Genomic DNA, 25676 nt, shown 5'->3' with positions numbered 1-25676 from the left:
TACCTGGGCGTAACACTAGACAGAACGCTATCATTTAAAGAGCATTTAACAAAAACTGCCCAAAAGTTGAGTACAAGAAATAACATTATACAGAAGCTCTGCGGTACCACCTGGGGAGCATCGGTTTCCACTCTCCGCTCTACTGCCTTAGCCCTTGTTTTCTCGACCACTGAATATTGTGCTCCAGTCTGGCTACACAGTCCACACGTAAAAAAGGTCGACAATCAGCTGCACCAATGGCTTCCAGTATTAAGTCACATCCCACCTCCACATTTACGACGAGTCGACACACTTACACGTGAATACAAAAAGATCATGATCAATATAAACCTGCCGATCCACCAAGATACCGAGGATGCACGAAATACCCGTCTCCGTTCTAGAAAACCACCAATGAAAACGGCAAGAATGATACATGAGGAGTTCAACATCACGAATGCATGGTCCCAAGAATGGAACGAATGGCAAAATAACATGCCCTGCATTACCCACAAGCCACCAGGTTTTGATCTTCCACGCAAAACATGGTCCACTCTAAATAGAATCCGAACCAGATGTGCATACATGCTACATAAATGGGGAAAGAACCCGTCTCCTCAATGTGACTGTGGGGAGAACCAAACCATCAACCACATTATTCAAGAGTGTCCCTCAAGATCCTACAATGGTAGCCCTGAAGACTTCCTGTTTGCAACTTCAGAGTCAATTGATTATATAAATACACTTGATGTTTGTTTGTAACTATTTAAAGTTTGTCAAATACCTATATTACTAGTGTTTGTGTATTTGTTCTAAATGTGTTTTAATTTCCATACGATAAATAAATAAATAAATAGGATACAATATGTGATTATTTCATGTTAACTTCTGCATCTTGGGCTCATGCAATCTCGATTAGACAAGAACTGGATTTAGCTATACTATAATTGAAAATAAATTCCAGTCAGATACTCTTTGCGTTACTATTTTCGTATAATCGGGGTTCTACCCAACCTTATCCTATTTTAAGTAGAATAACAAAATTCAAAAATTTACCTGTCGCACAAAATATTTCTTTAAATCCACAGAGGTATGCTTAGTCTATAAGAAGACTTTATTAAATAAATTTTTACCTATGTCGTAAGATTTTAGCAAGAAAATTTTATTTAAATCCACGTCTTTTTAAAATGACTAAATTTAGGCATTGAGTTTTTCAAGCCTGTCCAGATAATTTTATTAGAGATGTGGAAGTATCTTCGTGAAATAGAATGGTTTTTACACCAATAATCACTTGAAATTATGGTTTGTACCAGTTCATGTTGGGAGGAGGCATGTTTGCTATAATATAGCATGCCATAATTATCTTCGTTTGTTGTAGAATTATTCTTGATGCACCTGATCTTCAAATTTTATGTGTTTCAATGGCTCTTTTACATAATACTCCAACGTATTCATTATGCTTAAGACATGTTAAGATATAAGACATTTTAATACATAAAAAAATAACAATAAAAATGTGGAACGGTTCAGATTTTGTATGTTATCCTTGTGTAGGGGTCATGTTAAGCTTGTCTGTATTCTATTTTTAGTACATGTACCCCGAGTATATTAAATTAATAATGAAACTATCCAAAAGAGTTACAAAATATCAAAACGTTTTTGATCTTATCAGATCATCAGTGATACTTGAAGATTTACAAGTCGCTTAAAAAAGGCTTAAAAACCGGTTTATATATAAAATGGTATTTGAACAATGAATTTAATAACGAGTGTCGTTAATTCTAGAGTTAACTAAAAGGGAACATACGAAGTTTTTATGAAAGTTATTAAAGACATGTCATTTTATGACATAATGTCGGTTATACCGAATCATCGAAATTGTCATTTTATGTATAAATCAAAGGTTTTTAACCCTTTATAGGTTAATGGTACATATTTGTACCACTTGCTGTTTTCTGTAACTTAATACTCGTAGATTGTTAAAATAAACAAAACCTCGGAATAGCGAGATCAAAAGAAGAAGATTTTGAAGAAAAAACTAAAATGATATCATAAAGCGGTACAAATCGATACCAGTGAGCGTCGATTGCCATCGTGGGCTTCCGCGATCTTGTTTTCATTGTTTTAACAATCTAGTAGTGATATATCAAGTAGAAGTAAGTATCAAAATCTTTATTATAAAATTATAAAGTGCCCTACTGATTTCCGTTTATTTTTGCAATAGTTTCTTGTTAAATCCTTGAAAATATCTATTATTAGTTAGATTTTAGTTTGTTAATAGTGTAAATTAACCTTAACAATTGTTGTCAAGGACTATTCTCACGCATACCAATTTAGAATTTTGAAATAAAGTGTATCTCAATATAATTATATTCTCAATGATTATATTCGAAACTCGATTGATATTGGGACATTTTTTGTTTAAAAAGTGGTACATATATGTACCGAGGTCCGTTTAGCCATCACATATTAAATGTTATGTAAATGTACCACTAAACTTAAGTCTTAAAATTCTTTAGGTACTTTTTAACTTTAGGTGATGTGGCGTACTCTACTTAGCATAGGCCACGATGATGGGATGCCCAAGTGCCCAACATTATGTTACAGATTATAACAAATATATGGAAGGCGTAGATTACCTGGATCTACTTTGTTACTTACAGCATTTCTTGGAAAAATAGAAGGTGGTGGATAGATTTTTTTATTACTTTCTGGAATTATTAATAGTTATTTCATAATATACTATAACAGGCAGTGTTACGATAATCTTATTCAAGGGAAAAGTCCTTGTTACATTTAAAATTTAGGTCTTTATGAGCATCACGACTAATTGGTTCATATTCAGCCCCTCTAAACTTAGCAAATCAATTCGACTTAGTCGAGAAATGAAAAGAAATAATCTGGAAATTAGAACTACTCCTTTTAATGTAAAAAGGTTACGTTATGTGGGCATAAAGTGTGTCCGTAAAGTATGGTAAATTCGATATTTCCTAAATGAAAAGCCTTTTTAAAAAAATCTAAAACACGTCGATTTTTAAATTTAATGTTCTACATTTTACAATAAAATTTCATTATACAAGGTGAAACACATTACAGTGATGACGTCATCGGCTCTGTTTTTAAATGTAACAACTGTATAATACTCGGGTCTAATGGATATAATTTGAAAGATATGCTCTTAGAAAATAAATTATTTATTATCAATAATTGCAAAAAAGTAGCCTACTTCTAGTTTTTGGTAAACTGTAATTATTTTTAGTAACGTTCAATAACAATTAAGTAGTACAATAATTGTATTAATTCGTAAATGTTCTGTATTATTGCTTAGAATTAATTTTAAGTAGAAATGAATTTGAGTGTAAAGCAAAGAATTGAAATACTCATGATGATTGCGTATGGAGACAAATTGCGAACTCAGATGGAAGTGTGTAATTTATTTAATGATAAATAACCAGAAATACCCATCACGCAGTCAACAGTAAGTAAGATTAAAAAGAAATTTCGAGAAACTGGTACGGTTGAAAATGCACGCAAATTAGGTCGTCCCTCTGTAAATTATGTTACAACAGTTGATGTTCTACTTGCTTTTGAAGAAGATGCTCACACTTCTGTTCGTAAGGTTAGTAGTGATCTTGATGTTTGCAAAACAACGGTACACAAAGTACGTAAAAGTAAGTAAAGTAAGTAAAATGCACAGTTGTACAGGAATTAAACGAGGATGATCCAGATCAAAGAATACAATTTTGCGAAATAAAGATGGATAACAGCCACCGAAACCCTCTCTTGGTTCAAAATATTATTTTTTCTGATGAGGCTACATGAAAATTAAATGGCGAGGTCAACCGTCAGAATTGTAGATACTGGGCAAAAGAAAACTCCAACTGGATGCGGAAACATCATACACAATACCCGCAAAAGGTAAACTGGTAAAAGGTATGGGCTGTCATCGTAAGAAATAAAATCATTGGAACCTACTATTTCGAAGGTAATTTAAACGGGCCAGCATACCTTCAATTTTTAAATGGGTATCTCGTACCTACTTTAGTTAATTTATTCCCCAGTACAATTATTGGAGGTTTTGATAAAAGTTTATGGTTTCAACAGGATGGTGCGCCTCCGCATTATGCTTTAGATAATCGAAGGTACCTAAACGAAATTTTTCCGAACAGGCGGATTGGAAGACGTGGACATATTGAATGGCCAGCGAGGTCGCCAGACCTCAATCCTTTGGATTATTTTATGTGGGGTCATTTAAAGAATGTTGTTTATAAAACGAAACCTGCAAATATTGGAGACTTAAAAACAAGAAATCGTAAAGAAATAAACAAGGTTTCTCAAGAAAGCATAAACAAGGTTCTACAAGAATTTGTACAACGTTTGGGTTACTGTCAAATACATCAAGGGCTACAATTCGAACATTTAAGATTAAGTCATGTATTAATTACTGGATTACTTTCAAGTTATTTATTATAATTTATTTATAATTTATAAATATTATAAGTTAATAAAAATTAATTTTCTAAGCACATATCTTTCAAATTATATCCCTTAAATCCCCAGTATTATTAACTTTTTTGGAATCAGCTCATTTTTATCGATCTAAAAATGTACTAAAATTAAGGTTGTTACATTAAAAAAAAAAGAGCCGATGACATTACTGTAATGTGTATCACCTTGTATAATGAAATTTTATTGTAAAATGTAGAACATTAAATTTAAAAATCGTCGTGTTTGAGATTTTTTTAAAAAGGCTTTTCATTTAGGAAATATCGAATTTATTCCATACTTTACGGACACACTGTATACCTATGAAAAGGACTTGTAGAAGATGCTGCCATTGTAGTAATAAACAGATGCAAAAACGTTCAGATATTCTTTGCGCAGGATATGATGTAGTATTATGTCATTAAGTAATTTAGTTCTTTTTTTTTCTGGGAACGCTCAGCGGTACATATATGTAACTCCACACAAAACTCCAAAACTACCATCAAAATTATGCTGTGATTACTAATTATTAAATTATATTCCCCTAAAACCCAATGATTACAAAAAATATAATTTTTGGCCCTTCTATTTTGCCCGTTAAAGGGTTTAACCTTTTTGTAAGTGGCTTTTTGCAAATATTTAAGTATCACTGATGATGGTCTGGTTAAGACCAAGAACTACACAATAAGTTTTACGCTTCCTTCCGATTTTTTAACAATGGTATACAGTCAACACTAGTATTCCGATTGAAAGTTATTCCCAAGTATATCCCAAAATAATGTCTATATTATTTTTTATTATAATTTAGTATATTACTTTGACAGTTATATAAATGCCAGTGACATTTGCAGGAAAGGAAAGTCACATCCTAGCTGAGGAGGTATTTTCCTAACTGACGGGAAAAATAAAGTAAGTAATAAGTTGCTTCCCGACTGTTTTGAATGTTAAAAATCTTTAAAATATTAACCAACTGTGGGTAAAAGCTCAATGAAACAGTATTGACCCTAGAATTGTGGTTAAATCATAAATCTCATTACATCTTAATTACTGCATTAGTTGACAGAATGCCAAAATCAAGGATTCTAGGACGTAATCAGAAACTACATTTCAGTCATATATAAAAAATTATAAGCTAATAAATTTATATTATCTCCTAAACCTTGAGATACATATTACATGACTCATTTTGGATAGCTATTTTCTAAAACAGGTCTAACCGTTACACGCCGGCAACACCGTATAACGGAACAATTTTGTGACTAAACGACGAATTGGCATTGTAATGCAAATACGACGAGGATATGAACAGTTAAGGAGATGCCTGCCGAAAGCTCGACTAATGAGAACAGGTACTGCAAGTGCATCCTACGCTTCGCGTAAAAAGACTTAAAGGATCACTGTAGATTATCAGACGACCTATTTGGGTAGTAGAGCGTTGAATGCAACTTTTTTATAAGCGCTTTCGAAAGTACTAAAAAGGAGAGAATATTTCATTTACATTTATTTTATTTTCAGTCACACATTCTTCTTCTTATGGTCCTATCCGTTACGGATGTTGGACACTAACATGGCTATTCTGACTTTGTTGACTGCTGCCCTGAAAAGTCCGATAGTGGTTAAGTTAAACCATTTTCGCAGGTTATGCAGCCAGGATATTCTTCTTCGTCCTGGACCTCTTTTCCCATGCACTTTACCTTGAAGTATGGTCCGAAGTAGGTCATATCGTTGTTCATTGCGCATTATATGGCCCAGGTATTCTAGTTTACGACGTTTTATGGTTACAACTAGTTCGCGCTCTTAACCCATTCTATGTAGTACTTCTTCGTTGGTAACTCTGTCTATCCAGGAAATCCTCAACATGCGTCTATAGCACCACATCTCAAATGCTTAGAGTCTCTTCAGTGATGCTTCAGTTAAGGTCCATGACTCCACGCTATATAAAAGAACGGAGAATACGTAGCATTTTAGTAAACGAACTTTTATTTCCAAATTTTATATCGTGGCTGTTGAAGATTTTTTTCATTTTGACGAAAGCTGATCTTGCCTCCTCGATCCTTATCTTAATTTCCGTCTATTGGTCCCACTGTTCATTTAAGTTTGCACCCAGATAACAAAAGTTAGTGATTTGTGTTATAGGTTGTTTGTTAACTAGTAATTGACCAGGTGGTATCCTATTTTTGCTTATAACCATGTATTTGGTTTTTTTGATGTTAAAATCAAGCCCAAACCCGATACTTACTTCTGCCACCCTGGAGACAAGTGTCTGCAGACCTTCAAGACTGCCTGCAAAAATGACAGTATCATCAGCGTATCTTATGTTGTTCAATCGTTATCCGTTTATAAGTATTCCCTCGTCTATGTCCGTTAGCGCTAGGTTCATAATGTGCTCTGAATATGTATTGAACAATAATGGAGACAATATACATCATAAATACGTCATAAATCTTACAAAAAACCAATCACCAAAGGCAAGATCCTGACAAGATCCGTGCTCCCAACTAGAATATTCAAGCACAGAATATAATGCGAAAGTATTGCTGACAAACGAAGAAAATAATGAAAACAAGGCACGTGGTGTTCGTGTGTATTAAGGTATAAAAAATGCTTATTAAAAGCTTAAAATTTTTATTTTAAAGAAGATCTTTTCGGAATTAAATCATTCCATCATCAGTTTACTAAAAGAGAGAGTAAAAATACCAATATTAAAAAACAAGTAAGTTAAAATTTAAATATATAGAAAGAACACGTTGGTTTTTTACTACTTACATAAAAAGTTGTTAAAAACATTGTATGGCCACATAAAAACATTGGAAGGACATCCGTATTAAAAAACAATCCTCATGGTATTTATCAAGGTAAATGCAATAGACCCCAAACCATTACTCCAACTGTCCTGTGTATATGTCTCTCAACAGCAAACCCGATATCTCATCGCTCTCCACGGCGGCGTCTTACAATCCTACCACCATCATGCATTCTTAAACAGAATCTTGATTCATCGCTGAATGCTACAGTGATTTGGTACATTACGCCATTCTGCCACCCAATGCTGCCGTTCTCGGCACCAATTCAAACGTCGATGACAGTGATCCGCAGTCAAAGGAAGCACTAGTCGTGGGCGGAATGAAACCAGTCCAAAGGCTCGAATGCGACGATATAGTGTACGCATACTAACAGGTCTACCTACTACTCCAAACCATTGGTCAGCAATTTGACGCGTAGTAGCAAAACGGTCTCGCAGAGCAAGTAATCTAAAGAGCATATCTTGACGCTCTGTGGTACGCCTAGGTTGACCAGTAGGTCTTTTTCGAGTTCCTCTACCTTCGTTTGTCCACATACGACAGACACGCATAACCGTCATTGCCGTACAATTAACGCGACGGCCTATTTCGCGATACGACAAACCCATATCTCTATACGCAATAATTCTGCCCCTGTCAAAATCGCTTACATGGTGGTAATTTTGATGTCTTCGAACTCGAGGCATTTTCTTACACTGAATACAATTAGACTGAGGAATAATAACTAAAAATTTCTATACAAACCGGTTTTTACAAATCGGTATCTTCACAAAAAAAATTTAAAGGTAAAACTTTATTTTTACAAAAAGTAGAAAAGATACATTGATATTGTTATCATAACATGTTTTAAATGTTGTCATTCTGTTGTCAAAAAATTAAGTTCGAGAATTTATTCTTTCTAATAGGTGTAACACTTCTAATGTCATTGAGTATAGTAAGCTGGTCTAGTCACGTGCGGCCCTTTGAACCACCCGACCCAATGTTTTGTTTCATTTTGTAAACTAATGATGACGTAACTCTGAACACAATTTTTAAAAATCAAATTTATTGACAAAAACTTATATAAAATTTATATATGTATATCTCGTACATAATAGTGAAATACAATAAAATTGCTAACTACTAACAAAAGCTGACTGTAAAAACTAACTACTGTTACTAAACTATAATATCATTGTCTTTCTCTGTCATTTATAACATTATTAAACTTGCAACGTAACAAACATGTATGTTTGGATACATAATTTGCAGAAACCAATGAAGAACTCCTCCTCTGCTAATTTGACTATGTAATTTTTTGTTGACTTGGAAAGAGGCAAGATCTTTCAATATTCTGTATTTTTCATTCCACATGCAACAAATGTGAGGACATTGGAAGAATTCTGGCCAAATTAATATAGACAACGACAGCCTGAGAGTGGTATGCGGCTGCCAGCTATAAAATTCTCGTTTGTCTGACAAATATTTCACATCTCAGTATTGGATCATTGAACTGATTTTGTTAAATCAAACAACTGCTACTTTGGTTCCATCATCTTATAAAATGACCATTGTACATTAACTGGATTTACTAAAGATTGTACGTTTCTACTTAAATAATTCCATCCACTGATTTCATTCTCCCAATCGATTAAAAATTACGACGTCTTAACAGTGGTTAATTGGCCATGACGTTTGTTGCTTTACAGAATATTATACGTTTTGCATATGAAGAGCTGTAGTTCGTTGACAACTACCTTCTTCAAATGTAATGTGCATTTGTTCTCTTTAGAAAAATTACGTTCTACTAACTGCTTTGAACTGACGCTGACTAAGAAGGGGATTGAAAACGATTATGTGTAAAAATGAATTTTTAAAATAATACAGGCCTACTGCTTTCCCTGTACACATCCATATTATATTTCTTTCCAGAAATCGTTTGTTATTTTCGAGACAATGACTTCGAAAATCAAATGGAATCAGCAACAAAAAAATGTTCTCACAAATACCAACTTACAGTAAAAATATTGAATGGATGTATACCTGGAAAATCAATAGAAAAAACTCTTCCATCCGTGAAAAACACACACGAATTATTTTTAAATTGACATGAACAATTTAATTTGGAAAAATTTATGAATAATTCATATTTCCCACAAATATACTTAATAAATTCCATTTAATAAAATCATCAGGCATGCATTGTTTGTATTTAATAATTGTTGAAATTCAGATTTGTTATAATTATTGGAGAGTAAAGTTATTTTACAATATTTTCTAAATCTGTCAACTCGTTCTTTCAAGTCAGAGGAAAAGAAATCATCTGAAATAGAAAACATATTAATAAAACAATACAAGATTGTTTATAAGAAGGCTGTTAAAAGATTATACTTTTGAATTTTCCTTCTTGATTTTTGGCTTTGATTGCGTCTAATGGAAAATGTCAATTTTTGTCACAATTCTTTATTAATGTTTCAGCACCTTTTATAAAAATATCTCGCCTTTTCTTTTAAGCAAAATAATTTTTTTGAAATACTTGCAAGAATTCCATCAGTTTCAAAACCAGGAATTAAAAAAAAAATTCTGCCTTAATGACACACACTTTTAATCCTATTGTCTCGGTCCATCGATTGGCATTGTGTGAAGAACTTCGTCAAGAAGTTGTAAAGCTCTGTGAAGATGCACTTCAATCCAACACGGTGTCTCCTTTATGGATTGGCGAGGATAGTCTGGACCCCAACCTTTTACGAAACTTAATCTTAAAATGCACAATCGACGCAAGTCATCCACGCCTATACCGGTAGCGGCGGATAAACTGATAGCTGGAGCGATTCCACCAACAGAATGGGGCCCTGGAATATGTCCAGCAACAGCAGCGGCTTGTGCTGCGGCAGCAGCTTGAGCGGTAGCAGCTTGTGTGGTCATTTGGTGATGGCACTGTCTTAAATCAAATACTTTTATATAAGCTCCAGGGTATATTTTATGCACAGCATCCCCCGGTTGTCTTCCAGCCTCTCTATCCAAATAATAACTTTGTACAAACACTGAATGATCGCTTAAACATCGCAACCACACATCACCTTCACCTCTGAGATCTAACTGCACCCCTTTGCCGATATGAAGCCTAGCCCTCTCGCTGTGTTCAGTCCTATGAACATTACTCAACGCCCCAAGACAAAACCTATTGCCACCGGAAGGATCTACGTATCCATCGACAGTAACGTTTGGGCAATTTGATGGCACTTTAAAAGTCTCTCCTACTTGAGTATCCAACTCAAAGTAAGCAACCGAACACCAGTATTCTGGAGCAGGTTGAGTAGATAATAAACCGCCAATGCTTACTTCCGAGTTAATCTGGTTGGGTGAACTTATCCAGTAAGCAGTATGAGTTCTGTTGTCTGGTGGTTGCATGGACTGTGTATATGTTAGGGTATTGGAACCATTCCAAGTGCCACTTGCACCAGTGAAGTTTTGTCCAATTGTATTTGTAGACTGCGTACTGGAAACTGTCCCGTTATTATTTGATGCTACCACTGTGGTATTGTTTGTGTTGCTGAACTCATTTTGCTGAATATGGGGTGAGACTGGAGAATTGTTTGTTAAATTTTGTGGGATCGGTTCTGGTGGTATCGGTTGTTGCACTGGATTCTGACTAGTTGGAGGCGACTGCAAACCACTTATTGTGAAATTCTGTTGAGGAGGGTGATGTTGTATGGTTTGTGAAAATTTAATGGCAATGTCTCCATCGATGTCCATACTATTTCCGGCGACAGCTCCGGGTGTATATTCATCTTTTACCAGTCTTGGTGTTCCCGATTGAAGGGTTAAACCAGAGAGATCAATACCGGGTGACACTACCCTTTCATAATGGTAGGGATTAACGCACACTGAGTCACATTTTAAATCAAACGCAAACTGACAATATTTGACATGTTTCAGCTCGTTTTTGTGTAAATCGGGCCACCTCCATATCCGAGCATATATTACGTGAGGAAAACCTTTTCTTCCCGCAACTTGTAATCTTCCATCTAAGGTTCTCTGAATTGTTACGCATTTACTGGGATGAGCACCGCTTGTAGTAATAGCAGTAATTAACGAATCTAATTCATCGCGTTTTTCTTTTAATTTTTTAACTAAAGACTCGATCGCTCTTTTTGCAAAACCTTCGCTTTCTCCACCTTGTCGGTGACACATTAAACTATGCACAATACTTAGACAAGCATCTGCAGATGAAGGAGCGTTGGTATTTATTGTAGACATTCCTTCAAGGATATATTAGCTTTTTAATGAAAAGTAATGAACCCCATTGGTAAATGATTTAAAACTTATTCAAATACATATTCTGTCGAAAACTCCATTTGAAGCCCCATTCATACTTGCCAGACAGTTGAAGCAGTTATAGTTTCTATGTAGAGATATAAACAAAATGCACACTTACATAAAAATAAGGTAAGATGTCATACCACTACAGGATTCTTCTCGACGGCTCCGCAAAGTTGAATCGCTCTCTCTCTCTCCCTCTCTCTGGTCGAATCGCCAAGCAGCACTCGACGATTGTTCTTCCAAATCGCCAATCGGAATCGCCAGTCGAACGGGTCTCTATGGATGGAAATTCTGAAATTGTAGAACTCACTCCGTAATACCTCCAAAAGTCACTTAACACTTTGATGGCGGGCAACGACCCTGATGGTACCTGAAGGGTGGTGGCTAATTACCATATTGGTAGCGTTAAATAGACCGAAACTACCCACAGTTGGTCTTAACATTATGAAAATCCTCCCGCATTCAAAGTGTTAAGATACTAGTTTCGATATTTAGTAAATTTTTAAACGAAAATAAAAATTTATCAATCGCGAAATCCCCTAAACCGTGTTAGTTATATATAATAGATGTTGAAGGCTGTAGGTATTCAAATCTCATTTATCTTAAATAAATAAACTGACTAAAGACAGCTAAAACTGTAATTGCATTTTCTATTCTTTGTAAGTACTTTTCTTAAAGTTAAATGACCTAAGGTTCTGAAACTATTTCCTTTTGGCATTTCATTATTATCTAATATATTAACTAAGTGGTGGATTCGACCGTTACTTGATGGAAATTCATTTTATATAACAATAAAACACTGAAAACTTTGTTTTTAAAACTTGCACAAAATTTATTATATCTTATCACTACAGCTGTTTCGACAGAGTGCCTTTCTCAAGTGATCTATTTTTTGTATGTGTTTACACTTTATTGTCTTTAACTGAATAGGTTGAGGAGGGAAGAACTGTTTGTCTCAAGTTGGTCATTCAGAATTGTCTGTATTTTTTAATTTGTTAATTTCCATAGATTCTAATAAATATAGCTAAGGCCAATATTTTGGATGTGAAGAATTTGAAATTCGTCATTAAAAGAATGATTATGATGTAGAAGGTGAAGTGCCTTGAAGTGTAGAGGTGAGTATGTAGAACCTGTTTTTTTATTATTGAAAGCCCTTTTTTGTTCTGCTATAAGTTTGTTAAAATCTCTACCAGTTTGACTGATGTAAGTTTTTGAGCAGTCGCCACATTTAAGTTTGTATACCCTACTGTGTAAGTACTATTTATTTGGTCTTGTTGTTTTTAATATATTTGCCTAAGTTATTGTTTGTTCTAAAAGCTGGTGTTATTCCTTTCTTTTTTATGCGTTTGACAGCTATTAAGCAGACAATACTGGATTTTTTCTCTGGCGGTGGAAATACTAATTTCATGGCTATCTTACATAGTTTTTGATTTAAAATTTTATTAATTGTTTGTTCGTTGTACCCACTATTTACTGCTATTTGCTTAATGATATTTTCTATCTCAAAGTTGCATTTTGACATCAGAATTTCTATTAATCTATGTAACATGCTATAGTAGGCTGCCAATTTATGTCAATTTATGCTGCAAATATAATTCACACAATTCATCATCTCATCCTACACAACATAAACTGGCAGCCTATCATAGCATGTTACATAGATTAATAGGAATTCCGATGTCAAAATACAACTTTGAGATAGAATTAAATATCACTAAGCAAATAACAGCAAACAATGGGTACAACGAAACAAACAATAAAATTGTAAATCAAAAACTACATAAGAAAGATCTGAAATTAGTATTTCCTCCACCAGAGAAAAACTCAGTTCCTTCTGCTTTATTACATATACAGGCAAGATATCAACAAAAATAGCCAAACACATAAAAAAGAAAGGAATAACACCTGCTTTTAGAACAAACAATAACAGTTTTTAGAACTGTGGTTTATGTTGTTTAAAACAACACAAGCCAAAATAAAAAGCACTTACACAGTGGTGTATACAAACTTAAATGTGGCGACTGCTCAAAAACTTACATCAGTCAAACGGGTAGAATCTTTAAGAAACATATAGCAGAACATAAAAGGGCTTTCGATAATGGAAAAACAGATTCTACATATGCACTTCACCTTGTATATCATAATAAATGACGAATTTCAAATTCTTCACATCCAAAATAAAGGCCTTAAGCTATCTTTATTAGAATCTATGGAAATTAACAAATTAAAAAATACAGACATAAGTAATTCTGAATGACTAACTTAAGACCCACAGTTCTCCCCTCCTCAACATATACAGTTGAAGAAAATAAACAACTGTAACCACATACCAAAAATAGATCACTTAAGAAAGGCACTCTGCTGAAAGGGTTGTAGTGATAAGATATTATAATAAGTTTTGTGGAAGTTTTGAAAAAAAAGTTTTTAATGTTTTACTGTTATATAATATATTAACTTATATAAAATATGTTATTATATTTAATGTTTCAATTTCCATTAGGGTTATTATTCATTTAGATAAAAACTTGAACAAATACTAATTTTAATTAAATTAAGAAAACAAAATGTGAATAAACAAAATGATGTTTTTGACTTTGACCTACTAATAATTTCAGGACAAAGGCAGCAAACATTGTTGAATTATTAGTTTAAACCAAAAGACACTACATACTTTAATATGAACGGCTATAGTCGAGAGGGAAAGCAGCTGCAAACATTTAAGGTAGTAGGTGTGGGAGAATGCACATTATATGTGAAGTAGATAATGAAAACTTATCTATATATTATAGTCAAACTAGAGGACCCTAAGAAATTTAAATCACTTTATCTGCGAGTATACAAGAAAGAAGAGGATTTATACAGCTAGACCTATCTATAAAACTTCCTTATGGAATAGGACTGTGTGAGCTGCTCTAAACACTGAAAAACCACAAGACAAGACAAGAAAAATGGGAAACAATAGATGGTATAAGAAGTCACAGTGGACCTCTTCTAAAAGCAGTAACAGTATTGTTTAAAAACAATTTAAAACAAAATCCATATTGGCTATTCAAAAACAGGCTGATCACATCTAAGCTGTATGACTGTTTCCAAAACTTCTAAGCTAAAAATGACAAGCCAACATTTATTAATAAAAGACCTGAATTAGAATTATATTTTTTATATTACTATAATCTTTTGAGGATATGTTAGAAAATGATCTGTCACTTTGTCAGAAGATTCTACACAAACTGAAAAGTCCATATTGATGAAAACATTTTCAATGTTTTCAAAAAATGTCTATAAAATAAATTGGCTTTTAGGTATTAAATTTTATATTCAAAAACCAGAAAAAATTTATTTCATTCTTTGTATTATGTTGAAAATTATTAGTTGATTGATAAAATATTTTTTAATTGTCACCACAAACTAAATTTATATGAACAATGAAATGACTCATCCAATGACCTCACTAGATATGTAATCTCTGGAGGATTTCATTCAACAAAACCTGATGATTTGTATATACATATTATAATAAAATTTTAATGGTTACTAATACAAATACCCAATACATAGTAAAAAGCTAAGAATATTATACAACATAAGTCAATATTTTTGAAAATTTTGGAAAATTGAGTATTTCATGGAAAATATGAAAAGATAAATAATTGCTGATAAGACAATAAGCGAATAAGGACAATTTAAGGAAAAATGTATCAGAAATGACATAAATATGCTTAGTTCTGCCTGCTATACACCTATTATTGTATATTTTTCGTTTGCAAACATATTATTTTCTCTGCTATTGATTTTTAATTGTTAGTTGTAAGAAAACCTACAGTTAAAATGCTTAAGACGAATAATTGTTGATATTTTGTTGGGCAACATTTGTTGTAATCAACCAAATATAAGTACTTAATTGTTTTTTAAAAAAGGTCTCCAATGAATTATCTACAGGGACTGCAGTTGTTTTTATAAATTATTAATAATTTTGCTGTATTGGACAATAAGCTCATATTTTCTATCTCTGGTAAATATCTGGGCCTACCTTTGTGCAGATATTGACATACATTTTTTTTATTTCATTACATTTCTTACTCTACTTGTCCTTTGCAGGTTCTTAGATATTTTTACAGATAATTCCCACTCAAAACATTTCAATACTATTAAGTATTTTATCATTTCTTACATGCATAATATTGTCCCAATCAAATGAAGAACATCATCATATGCTAGATAACCATTTATGGGCCTTGATCTGCTCAAAGATGTTTCTCCATTTATGTGCTCTGTTTTTCCAGTTGGTTATACTCAAAACCTCCAGGTCTTTGTCCATATATCTGCGGCTGAGTTCTCCTTTGGTTGCATTCCTTTTGGTGTCTGCCTAGTCAGTTCCTTGCATATTTCATTTTACTACTTCAGTTACACATGGCAAGCCTCAAATAAGCGATGTAACAATGTTTGATTCCATATAAGTCAGGTAGAGTTTCATTAAAAGGTAACCATCATTTTTTTTAAATATCCATGTTTCTGATCCATAGTTTTTTTAATATAGTTCTGAAACTATTTTCTTGTGGTATTTCTATGTTATCTACTTTAATTGGGATAAAAATAAGTATGTTATATTTTGATTTCCACCTCAGAAGTCATTCTAAAAATTAAACAAATTGATAAGTGGTCAGATCTCAGATGTTTCATTTTCATTAGTCCCTTATATGCTCTGATTGTAATATCTTCTTCAATAACATTGTTGTCTTAAAATAATACCCAGAGATAGTTTACAAAGTTATTTTCTCATCATTTGATTACTGATACTCTCATACTGATTACTTTTTGTCCCATTTAAAGCATACATTTTGTGTATTTTAGCTTAATTTCCGAGCTTCGAAAAAAAAATAGTAAATAAATAGGTCCAAAACTTTATGCTAAGTGAATGTTTAACAAACAATGAAATGACGCATCGCGTGACGTCATGGAATACGTATTTATAATACGATATCATGCAGTAAAAACGTAAAATTTAAGAAATATGGAAATCAAAGTACAGTGAGTCCGAAGTCTATGATTAATTATCACTATCGCACAAGGTTGTTTGTGGAATATCGAGAAAGGAGAATTCCAAGAGCAACGGTATCGACAAACGCGAACGGTCTTTTCTTATGAGAGGTGGGACGGAGTAGGTGAGTAATTACAATCCGCTGTTGGTATTTCCGTTCACCCAAGTTTGTGACGCCACCATACGATACTATGGGTGATCACGACATTGCAGCCCCAGCTAGTACGTCACAAGGAACGAATAGGGTCATTAATAAACCGTAAAATTATGGCGAAATGACTTGAAACAGCTGCACTGAGTGCACAAAAGATCGCACAACGTTTGAACAATCCAAAACATAATGCGCATAAAGAGAGAACATACACGTTCGTTCATATTGTGAAATATTTCTACACTCACCTTGAGAGAGGAAGACGTTTCCTTGTGACACTTAAAAAAGCTGTCAGCTGTTAACGAACAAAAATATCGAACACTTTGCACAATATCCCGATATCCAGAGATTTTGCTTCACTGTCAACCACGCGAATCCGTCGAAAATCAGACGAAGTAGGTTACTCAAGCGCCATTGACAGCTACTGCCACTTCACTTGTTATTCAAAATCGTCTCGAGAACGCACCAAAAACTATCCAACAAAACAATTTTCACAACAACTTACTTCGAACTACAACAAGAACAAATAAAATCAACAAAAAATAAGGATAGTTCTTTTCCTATGTGAGAACGCGTTCTCACCCTTTCTCTACGTGATTCTGTTTCAGACTGATATCGAATCGAAGATGCTCGATTCAACAATCGCTGTTCGTTTCGGACATGCTCGATAGTGGGAGAGAAGGAGAGTAGGGGTACGAAACACGTGTGCGTTAGAGAGAGATGGGGCTTCCAAAATCGGATCGTAATCATCATGGCGGACGTACTTGGAAAGTTGCCCCGTAACTGTTGAGTTGTAGATTGTGTGCATCTATAAAAGGAGTATATACTACCACGAGAGACGTGAACAAATATAAATATTTATTATATTTTATTACATTTAAGGGAATTAAATCTTGGCGAATATACGAGTCCTAAACCAACAATACGAAAAAAAAACAAAGGTCTATAGTCTATACTATTTACCTACGCGCCGGTTACAACTTACATAAATGCATAAACAAAGTAAATATCTTTCTCGGTACAAAAGGGAATATGATAAAACACACAATATGTTCATTTTAGTATTAAAAAAAATTAATGGTCATAATAAATAAAAAAGTATGAAAAAGTTGAGGTTGAGAAATCGCCATCTACCACGGCAGATTTTGATGTTTAAGATTTTATCAACAAAAACTGTAAATGAAGAAGGTATGTTAAAGTGGCAATGAATATAGTATACTCTGCATGTAAACTTTAAAGACTTTGAATAAGAATATGACACAACTCACCGAAAAAATGTGTAAATACAATGAGTTTGAAAAACTTTTGGTTGATGTTTTGCATAACAAGAGGTCAGACAATAAGATACGTTATCCACAACCAAACAGAAAATATTTAGAAACAACCATCACTGTTAAATATTATGTTTATATGGGGTTAAGCCACAATTGATTGTAATGAAAATTACATTGTTTTTAAATAATAAATACACAATAAATATTCAAAAACATCAACATACATAAAATCACAAAAATAAAATGCTTGTGACACGTGGTAACAACGAAGAAAAATGTAATTATATAAAGGAATGCTGAATAGAAACCGATTAGAAAAAAATATAGATAAAAAATAAAACTAGTCACACAATGGCTTTATCTTATAAAACTATCAAACTCAATATGCATTAACATTATAGAAGAAGGTTGGAACTATTTATATATCTTGGAATATTAGGATTTCATTGATATATATATATATATATATATATATATATATATATAAATCACAAAAGCGAAAGTTTTGATATGAACAAAAGAAAACAGGAGTTATTAAAAGTAAAGATGCACCGGAATTCCGACAGTACCACTAATCAAGCCAATTGGCCAGAACTACCATGTACCCTGTCGGACGTAGAACATCAGCATCATGATCCAGCCGGAATGAAATAATAAATGAAATAGGTCAAACAGACTGGGTGGGGATTCCCCTGTTTACTGCAAACGAAGCAACATACTGAATTGAAATATCTGCACATACAATATTTTTGTATAGCTATAGATCTGTATACACAATGAAATTTTATAATTTAGAAGCTGAATTATAAAATTTCGTTACATCTTAAGATAGATAGACTTGTTAAATAACATTAAGCGTTAGAATACTTCCTTATAGGTAGGTCCAGATCCGGCCGGAATTCCGGTTTACGGTCCGGTTTGGGGTAGGAGTTCCGACCGTATTGGCACCGGTAACCAATCCGGTACATTCCTTGTTAAAAGTAAAGTGTTTATAGCACTTGTTCGTAAGGGTAATTTTATAATCTATGAGGAGACTTTCCTGGTTAAGAAATATCTTTTTCTTTAGATACCTCTCACCAGTACTGAAAGTTAACCATCATTACAGTTATTTGTAGTGCATTTTCATTCATTTTGCGTTCTGTCCACGAGATCTTTAGTATTTTCGCCATGCCCATATTTCCACGAGTCTTTAATATTTTTGACATACCTATATTTGGCAGAATTGCAGACTCTAAACTGCAATCATCCTGTGATAAGGTAGAGTTTATGTATCGTTTTTCATTCTTTGTAGGATTGATCCGAAGTGGCTACTTCTGTGGAGTGAACACGAACGAGTGGAAACTAAGGACAATAGCCTTCTCCTGATATGGGGGACTGTGACCATCCAGTCCGTAGGTTCTTATGAGACAGACATAGACCGAAAACCAACAAACAAATTAGCCTCGTTGATCCGAAAGCTATGGATCTGGATTCAGGTCACACTTCCGAAAATGAAAACTACTGAAAAATAGTCAGCAAAACGGCGATGAAGCTTAGGAAGGCGAAGCAAGACCACAATTCAAAAGAGGCTCGACAACAGGTGATAAAACCTATCTGATAGTCACATAGATGTAGGGTATACACAAAAGATCTACGGTGCCAAATGACTGCTTTGAAATTTACAAAGTTTTTATAGAGTAAATAACTATACATACTGTATCGAAAGATAGAAAGAACAGCAACGTAAACATATTTATTATTCTCATTCATTCACGTATTTTCTAGGTAATACCTACCTGACACACGATGGGTCCCCCTTCGCTATAAAAACAACAATCGAACTTTCTGTAGACGAGTCGATGTAAAAATACCAGTTTTGGAGACCATTCGCCGCTCTGTCTAGTCGAGAAGGCCATCGACTTTTCTAGTCTAAGGTATTGGGTATATAACAGGACCTTTTTGAAGAAAACGGGCAGTCAAAAGAAGCTCGCGCTCGCGTTTAAATTGTAACGTCCGTATAGATAAATTATGTAATTATTAGTCAAATAAATTGTTGTACAGTGGATTAAAAATCTGATATAAATTATCGTGTTTTAGTAAATTAAAATAAGAACAATAAATTAGAATTAATAAATACTTAACAGTACTATTTATTATCACGGACGGTGGATTGGGAGTCACTCCTTTCAAATGGGGGGCGCCGATTTTCCTTTTCGCAGAATTGCCGTTCATTAGTTTTGGGGCATTTTCTGATTTAGGATTTCATGATGATTATTCAAATACGGACAAAGACCGTACAGCGTACATACGAAGGGAACGACACCAGTCAAGGACGCCGTTGTTTTGTTGAACCTGCCTACTTCCAACAAATTAAAACTGATTCAATTCCAAACATTATTAAGAGGCGGCTTTTTGAGAAATTGAAACGCAAATAACATAGATTCGTATGTAAATATTTTTCCAGGGAAGTTAGATATGATAAAATATGTATTTATATTTTAGTGTTGTTTTCTAGGAAATAATAAGCACGTTGGCTAAACGTGACGAGTTACCACGTTGGTTGGCTAGTTGAAATGATGCAAGTGAAGTTAGTATTAAAAATTGAAACCCACAAGCTGTTTTTATTTTTATCGGAGTAAGCTGTCAAAATAGGAAAACTAATAAATAAACGTAGATAATAGATATTAGACAAAATAGATAACGATATAAGCAAACAAGTCATTGTTTTGCTGTTTGTGAACTGACAGATAGACAAGAAACATTTGCACGGGGTAATATTAGTTATTGATGTACCAAGGGTATTAAATAGATGTTTATGCCCAGAGGGCGACGATGTTACAAACCTGAGGGCCTCTGGTCCGAGGGTTTGTAAGTCGCCCGAGGGCATATACATCTATTAATACCCGCGGTGCATACAAACTTTTATGTCATACTAGTTCGTTATTGCATCTACAAATAAATATGTTCTAAAAAATCCGAAAATTCGATTTCATTTTGACAATATATTTACTAGTAGACATTCTATCGTCCGTGTTATGTTGCTACGCTACGGAAATGCTGTCAAACGTGTCAAACTAAAACCGTGACAATGCAAGATATTTTTGAGATCCCTAACCAAATTAAAAAAAAAGCGGAAAAGCAACGCAAAGTTACTACCACATAAGTCGAGAGATGCATACAAGTATGAAAAATTAAGTTTATTAAAAATTATTAAGTTATCTTTTTGTTCACACCCACAGTCACATCATATTATACAATCTCCAATATGCGGACGATCAAGTTAATTTCAATAGGAACGTGATGATTAAACATATGTGATCAATAAGTTATTTGAACATTACATCTACATCATACTGGGACGAATAGTTAATGTGTTGGTAAAACTAAATATTATATATGTCTGTAGATGGCCAAAGTATAAACATAAAAATATGAACATCGGAGATTCAGTAAATCCGGAGAACATTATAATTACATAGTAGCACAAATTCACAACAGTGGATCAGTATAAATAAATGATTAAGGTTGTAGAAATAAATTACAAACAAAAAGCTGAAACAACTACATATTTTAATTCGAGCAAATTAGAACCCCTTCAGCAGGTATGGTGAAAAAAGTGCCAATATTATTTAATATTTGTTAATAGAGGAAAATTTTTAATGAATAGTAAATTAAAATAAAATAAATAGTACTTATATGTCGGTACAAGATCTGTTGTTAACCCTCCTTTCCACGGGTGACTTTTTTGTGACACAAATCCACGGGTGGTGTCTACCAGGACCAAATTTTAAACATGGTTTTTCTCAATAATTTTTTTTTAATATGTTTAAGGAAACTTACTGATGTAACGTTGTACTACCTAAATGTACATATATGTGTATTAATATGTATTGGTATAGTTTACTGCGACATAACTAACACCATTTTTCCAGGGGCTGGGTCATCTCTCGTCGTTTGCTCAATTCCAGAAAATGTTGCAACAAGTAACCGTGATGTTCTCGGTATACGCATATTAAGCGCTCTTATTTTCATATTTTTCTGGACTAACGCAATTCCTAAAGACTTCAGAAACAATCGACGAGAAGACCGAAATTCTGCATTCGTATTATTGGATCTTAGAATATAATAAATGCATTTATAGCTGCAATATTAGCCAAGCCATAGCACAAAACAAGAAATGTTCACCCACGGGTGGGATCTGTCAGGATACTTTTACAACTAGCGATTGAAGGGATTCATACAATTTTACCAAATTATGCCAAAGTGTACTATTCAGTACCATCAAAAGGTACACCGAGTCTAGGAAAAAAATACCAAAAAAAATTGAAAAAATTAAGCAAATTTCGTTTATACTTGTACTGATGGACCCCACCCGTGGGATGGAGGGTTAAGATGTGAGTGGAACGCTCATTTATGTTAAAGTTTTGTAAATGGGTGTTCAGCATATTAGAAGCAAAAACACATAAAAAACTTTAAAATAAGTATAAATAGCTTCATTAATACAACATCGCTCATACCGTTGCAAACAATAACGTCTATTTAATTTTCAATCAATCACAACAGCACAAGGTAGCTTCTAACTGTCTTCTCAACGTACGATGTATGAGGTAGCTGTATAATAAGTTGAACACCCTTATACAAAATTGTAGCATAAGAGAGCGTTCCATACACGACATCTAACAAGACGTACAGGAATGTAAGTACTATTTATTTAATTTTAATTTACTATTCATTAAAATGTTTCCCCTATTAACAAATTAATATTGTCACTTTTTGCATCATACCTAATGAAGGGTTTTTAATTTGTTCGAATTACAGAATTACATCACAGCTAATGAGTGCTTTTCTTGATTTCAAGAAACTTTAGCTAGCACCCAACTAAGTGTTTCATACAATAAAAAATGGATATAAAACAAATATCAATAAAGAAGAGGTTTTTTCAGCTTCACACGTAGGAATAAAGGAAAATAAAAAAAGACGAATTGACAAATACAAGTTGAATGGAGAAGGCAAAGATTATTAAGCTATATATTGTAGCAATCTTAAATATTTAATTAAAAGACACTGCAAAAACATAGGAAAAAAGTAGAAAAATAGGACCGAAATAAAAAAAATATTTCCATGTGAACACTTTAGAATATATTTGTTTTAATAGAAAAAAAAACAAACCTCTAAAAAACTGATTTTTAAATTTAAAATCACTAAAACTAGATTAATTCATTTAAACCAATGTATCATGACGCGCCGCGAGGGTGTTTTATTTGTAAACAAAGCTCTGATGGTTAATCTATTTCTCAAAAGCAGATGTCTGACTCAGTATCAAAAAAGAGGGTAGTTGCGACCCCCTGTTGCTACTTAACATATATAAATCAACATATGTGGAAGGTGAATACCCTCTAAATGAAACGACTTGATGTAGTTGGTATTGGAACACAAAAAACCATTGCGTAGGAATTATATTTGGGGTGTTTGACCTCTTTCATAGTGTATCTACGTGATTTTGATGCGAGAGTGTAAATATCCGATATAGTTTGTGACTCAATAGTAAATAAATTGTTTTAGGATTTATTGGGAATACCGGACAGGAACTAAATTGAAAAAAAAAGAAATAAATAAATTTTGTATTGATTTATAATCCCGAGAATTTGTTTAATTGATTTTGGGACATATATTACATAACTAATTGTATAATAGACTCTTTTTGATCTGTTTACCTTCGTGTTTGAAAGTCAATGGCAAAATAGAATACATACATGCTACACGGGGTGTTTTTATTTTATAATTATAATGAAAAAGCAAGTTAATTGTCTTTAAAAAAGTATTGCGGTGCCCTATAGATAAAGTTAATACTTTTGGAGATAATTGTGGTGTATTGTTAAAGGTAAGATATTTATTTCTGGTTAATGGCAAAAAAGTGATAGAAATGGCAAGTGTAGAATTAAATAATAAGAGATTGCGAAAATTTACTTTTAATACTTGGAATATGGCAGTTATTAATAAAACATGTGATATATTTTCTACAAGATATCCAACCCGTGACACCGTGAAGAGATTGCTTAAAAATTTAACACATTTTGGTTATTTTCAACAAAAAATAAACAATGATCCTATGAGTAATGTTATTGGTTACTATGCTGCTTATCCCGAAACATTCTTACGTCGTCATCTATTCAGCGAATTTTAAAAACCATCAATTTCATCTCTACTCTTACACCACAGTTAAAATTTTAATGAAAATAGACTATAATAAAATAATACGCAATGTTTAATACGTACAATTCGCATTACTCAAGCGAAGTAAATCAACATTTAACAAGAATATGTGGTTTTCAGGAGCGATGGGAGTTTAATGTCTTTTGAGCTATCAGACAGTCAGGTTGTAGCTCTATACTTTTATGATGGTAACTTAAAACGGTTATAATTGCGGTTAAAAAATATCATTTTTTATTTTCTAATAACTACTTTTTTAACTGATATCCCAATATATCAAAAGAATTAAATACCAATTATTTAGATCATTTACCACCGCAAGAATTTAGAAAACTATATTTTCTTCATGATCAAACTCCGCACTGTTTCAAAATTCTAAAATAATTTTTTAGAAAAGACATTTAAAGACAGGTGGATAGCAAACAGTGGTCCTTTCCGGTGGCCCCCTCGACCACCAGACAACACCTCTAGATTTTCTAGATTGTAAACTTAAGAGTTCACAATACATTTAATTCTTTGCCTGTAGCAATGATTAGACGTGCAACAAACGATGGCGTGAAAAAAAGGCTCTCTAAATTCTTGGAAGTTCGAGGACAAAATTTTAAAAACTTGTTATAATGTATGTTAAAATGTGTTAAATTTTTAAATATTCTCTTCATCTTTTCACAATTTTACAGATAGGTCGTGGTCGATCTGGATATCTTGTGCAAATAAAGCACCTGATCTAGTACATGAAAAGTAAATTTACGTAATCTTCATTGTTTATTTCTATATATATTCAGGGATTCTACAGTATTCACTGCCTTTCCTAGCTCAACCGTTTCCATCTCTCTCTGTTGTCCCATTCTCCATCGTTTAGACTTCTCTTACTCATGGCGTCGTCTACTTCGTTCCTCCAGGATTTTCGGGGTCGTCCTCTTTTCCTCCTTCCTATGGGGCTCCATTCGGTTATTCTTTTTATCCATCTGCTGTCACTAGTTCTTCTTACATGTCCATACCACTTTAGTCTTTTTTGTTCTATGTATGTTAGTATGTTTCTATTGATGTTCTTTGCTTTATTTCGTCATTACTTCTCCTATCCATTCTTGTTACTCTGCAGCATCTTCGCAGGCATTCCATCTCTGTTGCTACTATCTTACTGCTGTTTTTCTTGTTTATGATCCAATTTTCAGCCCCATATGTCATAACGTTTATTTCTAAATAAGTCAGTGGTAGTATTCAGAAATAATGACAATTATGACAAGTAGACCTATGACATATTCATACACGACCTGTTAAAATAAAACAATACATATCTTACCTTTAACATTACCACTATTAACTCCAAAAGTATTAACTTTAGGTATAGGAAACCCTAGTACTATTTGAAAGACAAGTGACTTTTACATTTCTACAGGGTGTTCCATTAAAATTATTGACTTATACTGTGGTTTGAAGTTTCAAGAAATGGCGTTTTT

At 33.3% G+C, this 25676-nt stretch overlaps 1 protein-coding gene and 1 pseudogene across 4 annotated transcripts in view; both read right to left on the bottom strand.

The window, feature by feature from the left end:
* Nucleotides 1-1489: 1489 nt before the first annotated feature.
* On the bottom strand, nt 1490-1588 carry LOC140432960 (U6 spliceosomal RNA; annotated as a pseudogene).
* Nucleotides 1589-8134: 6546 nt separating this feature from the next.
* Nucleotides 8135-25676, bottom strand: part of LOC140450481 (mothers against decapentaplegic homolog 4-like) — a 107354-nt gene continuing 89812 nt past the window's right edge. The window contains exons 1-2 of one of the 4 annotated variants that reach the window (XM_072544132.1): nt 17005-17391; nt 8135-11858 (exon numbers count right to left, since the gene is read on the bottom strand). In XM_072544132.1, coding sequence (XP_072400233.1) covers nt 9855-11504 — 1650 coding nt within the window. In that variant the 5' untranslated portion in view covers nt 11505-11858; nt 17005-17391 and the 3' untranslated portion in view covers nt 8135-9854. Of the gene's footprint in view, nt 11859-17004; nt 17392-25676 lie in introns of those variants that run through there. The other 3 variants (XM_072544138.1, XM_072544128.1, XM_072544133.1) reach the window with 3 other exon arrangements.

The sequence above is a fragment of the Diabrotica undecimpunctata genome, chromosome 1 (genome assembly GCF_040954645.1).
Source record: "Diabrotica undecimpunctata isolate CICGRU chromosome 1, icDiaUnde3, whole genome shotgun sequence".
Taxonomy (NCBI): Eukaryota; Metazoa; Arthropoda; class Insecta; order Coleoptera; family Chrysomelidae; genus Diabrotica; species Diabrotica undecimpunctata.
This window is presented reverse-complemented; position numbering and strand designations above follow the sequence as displayed.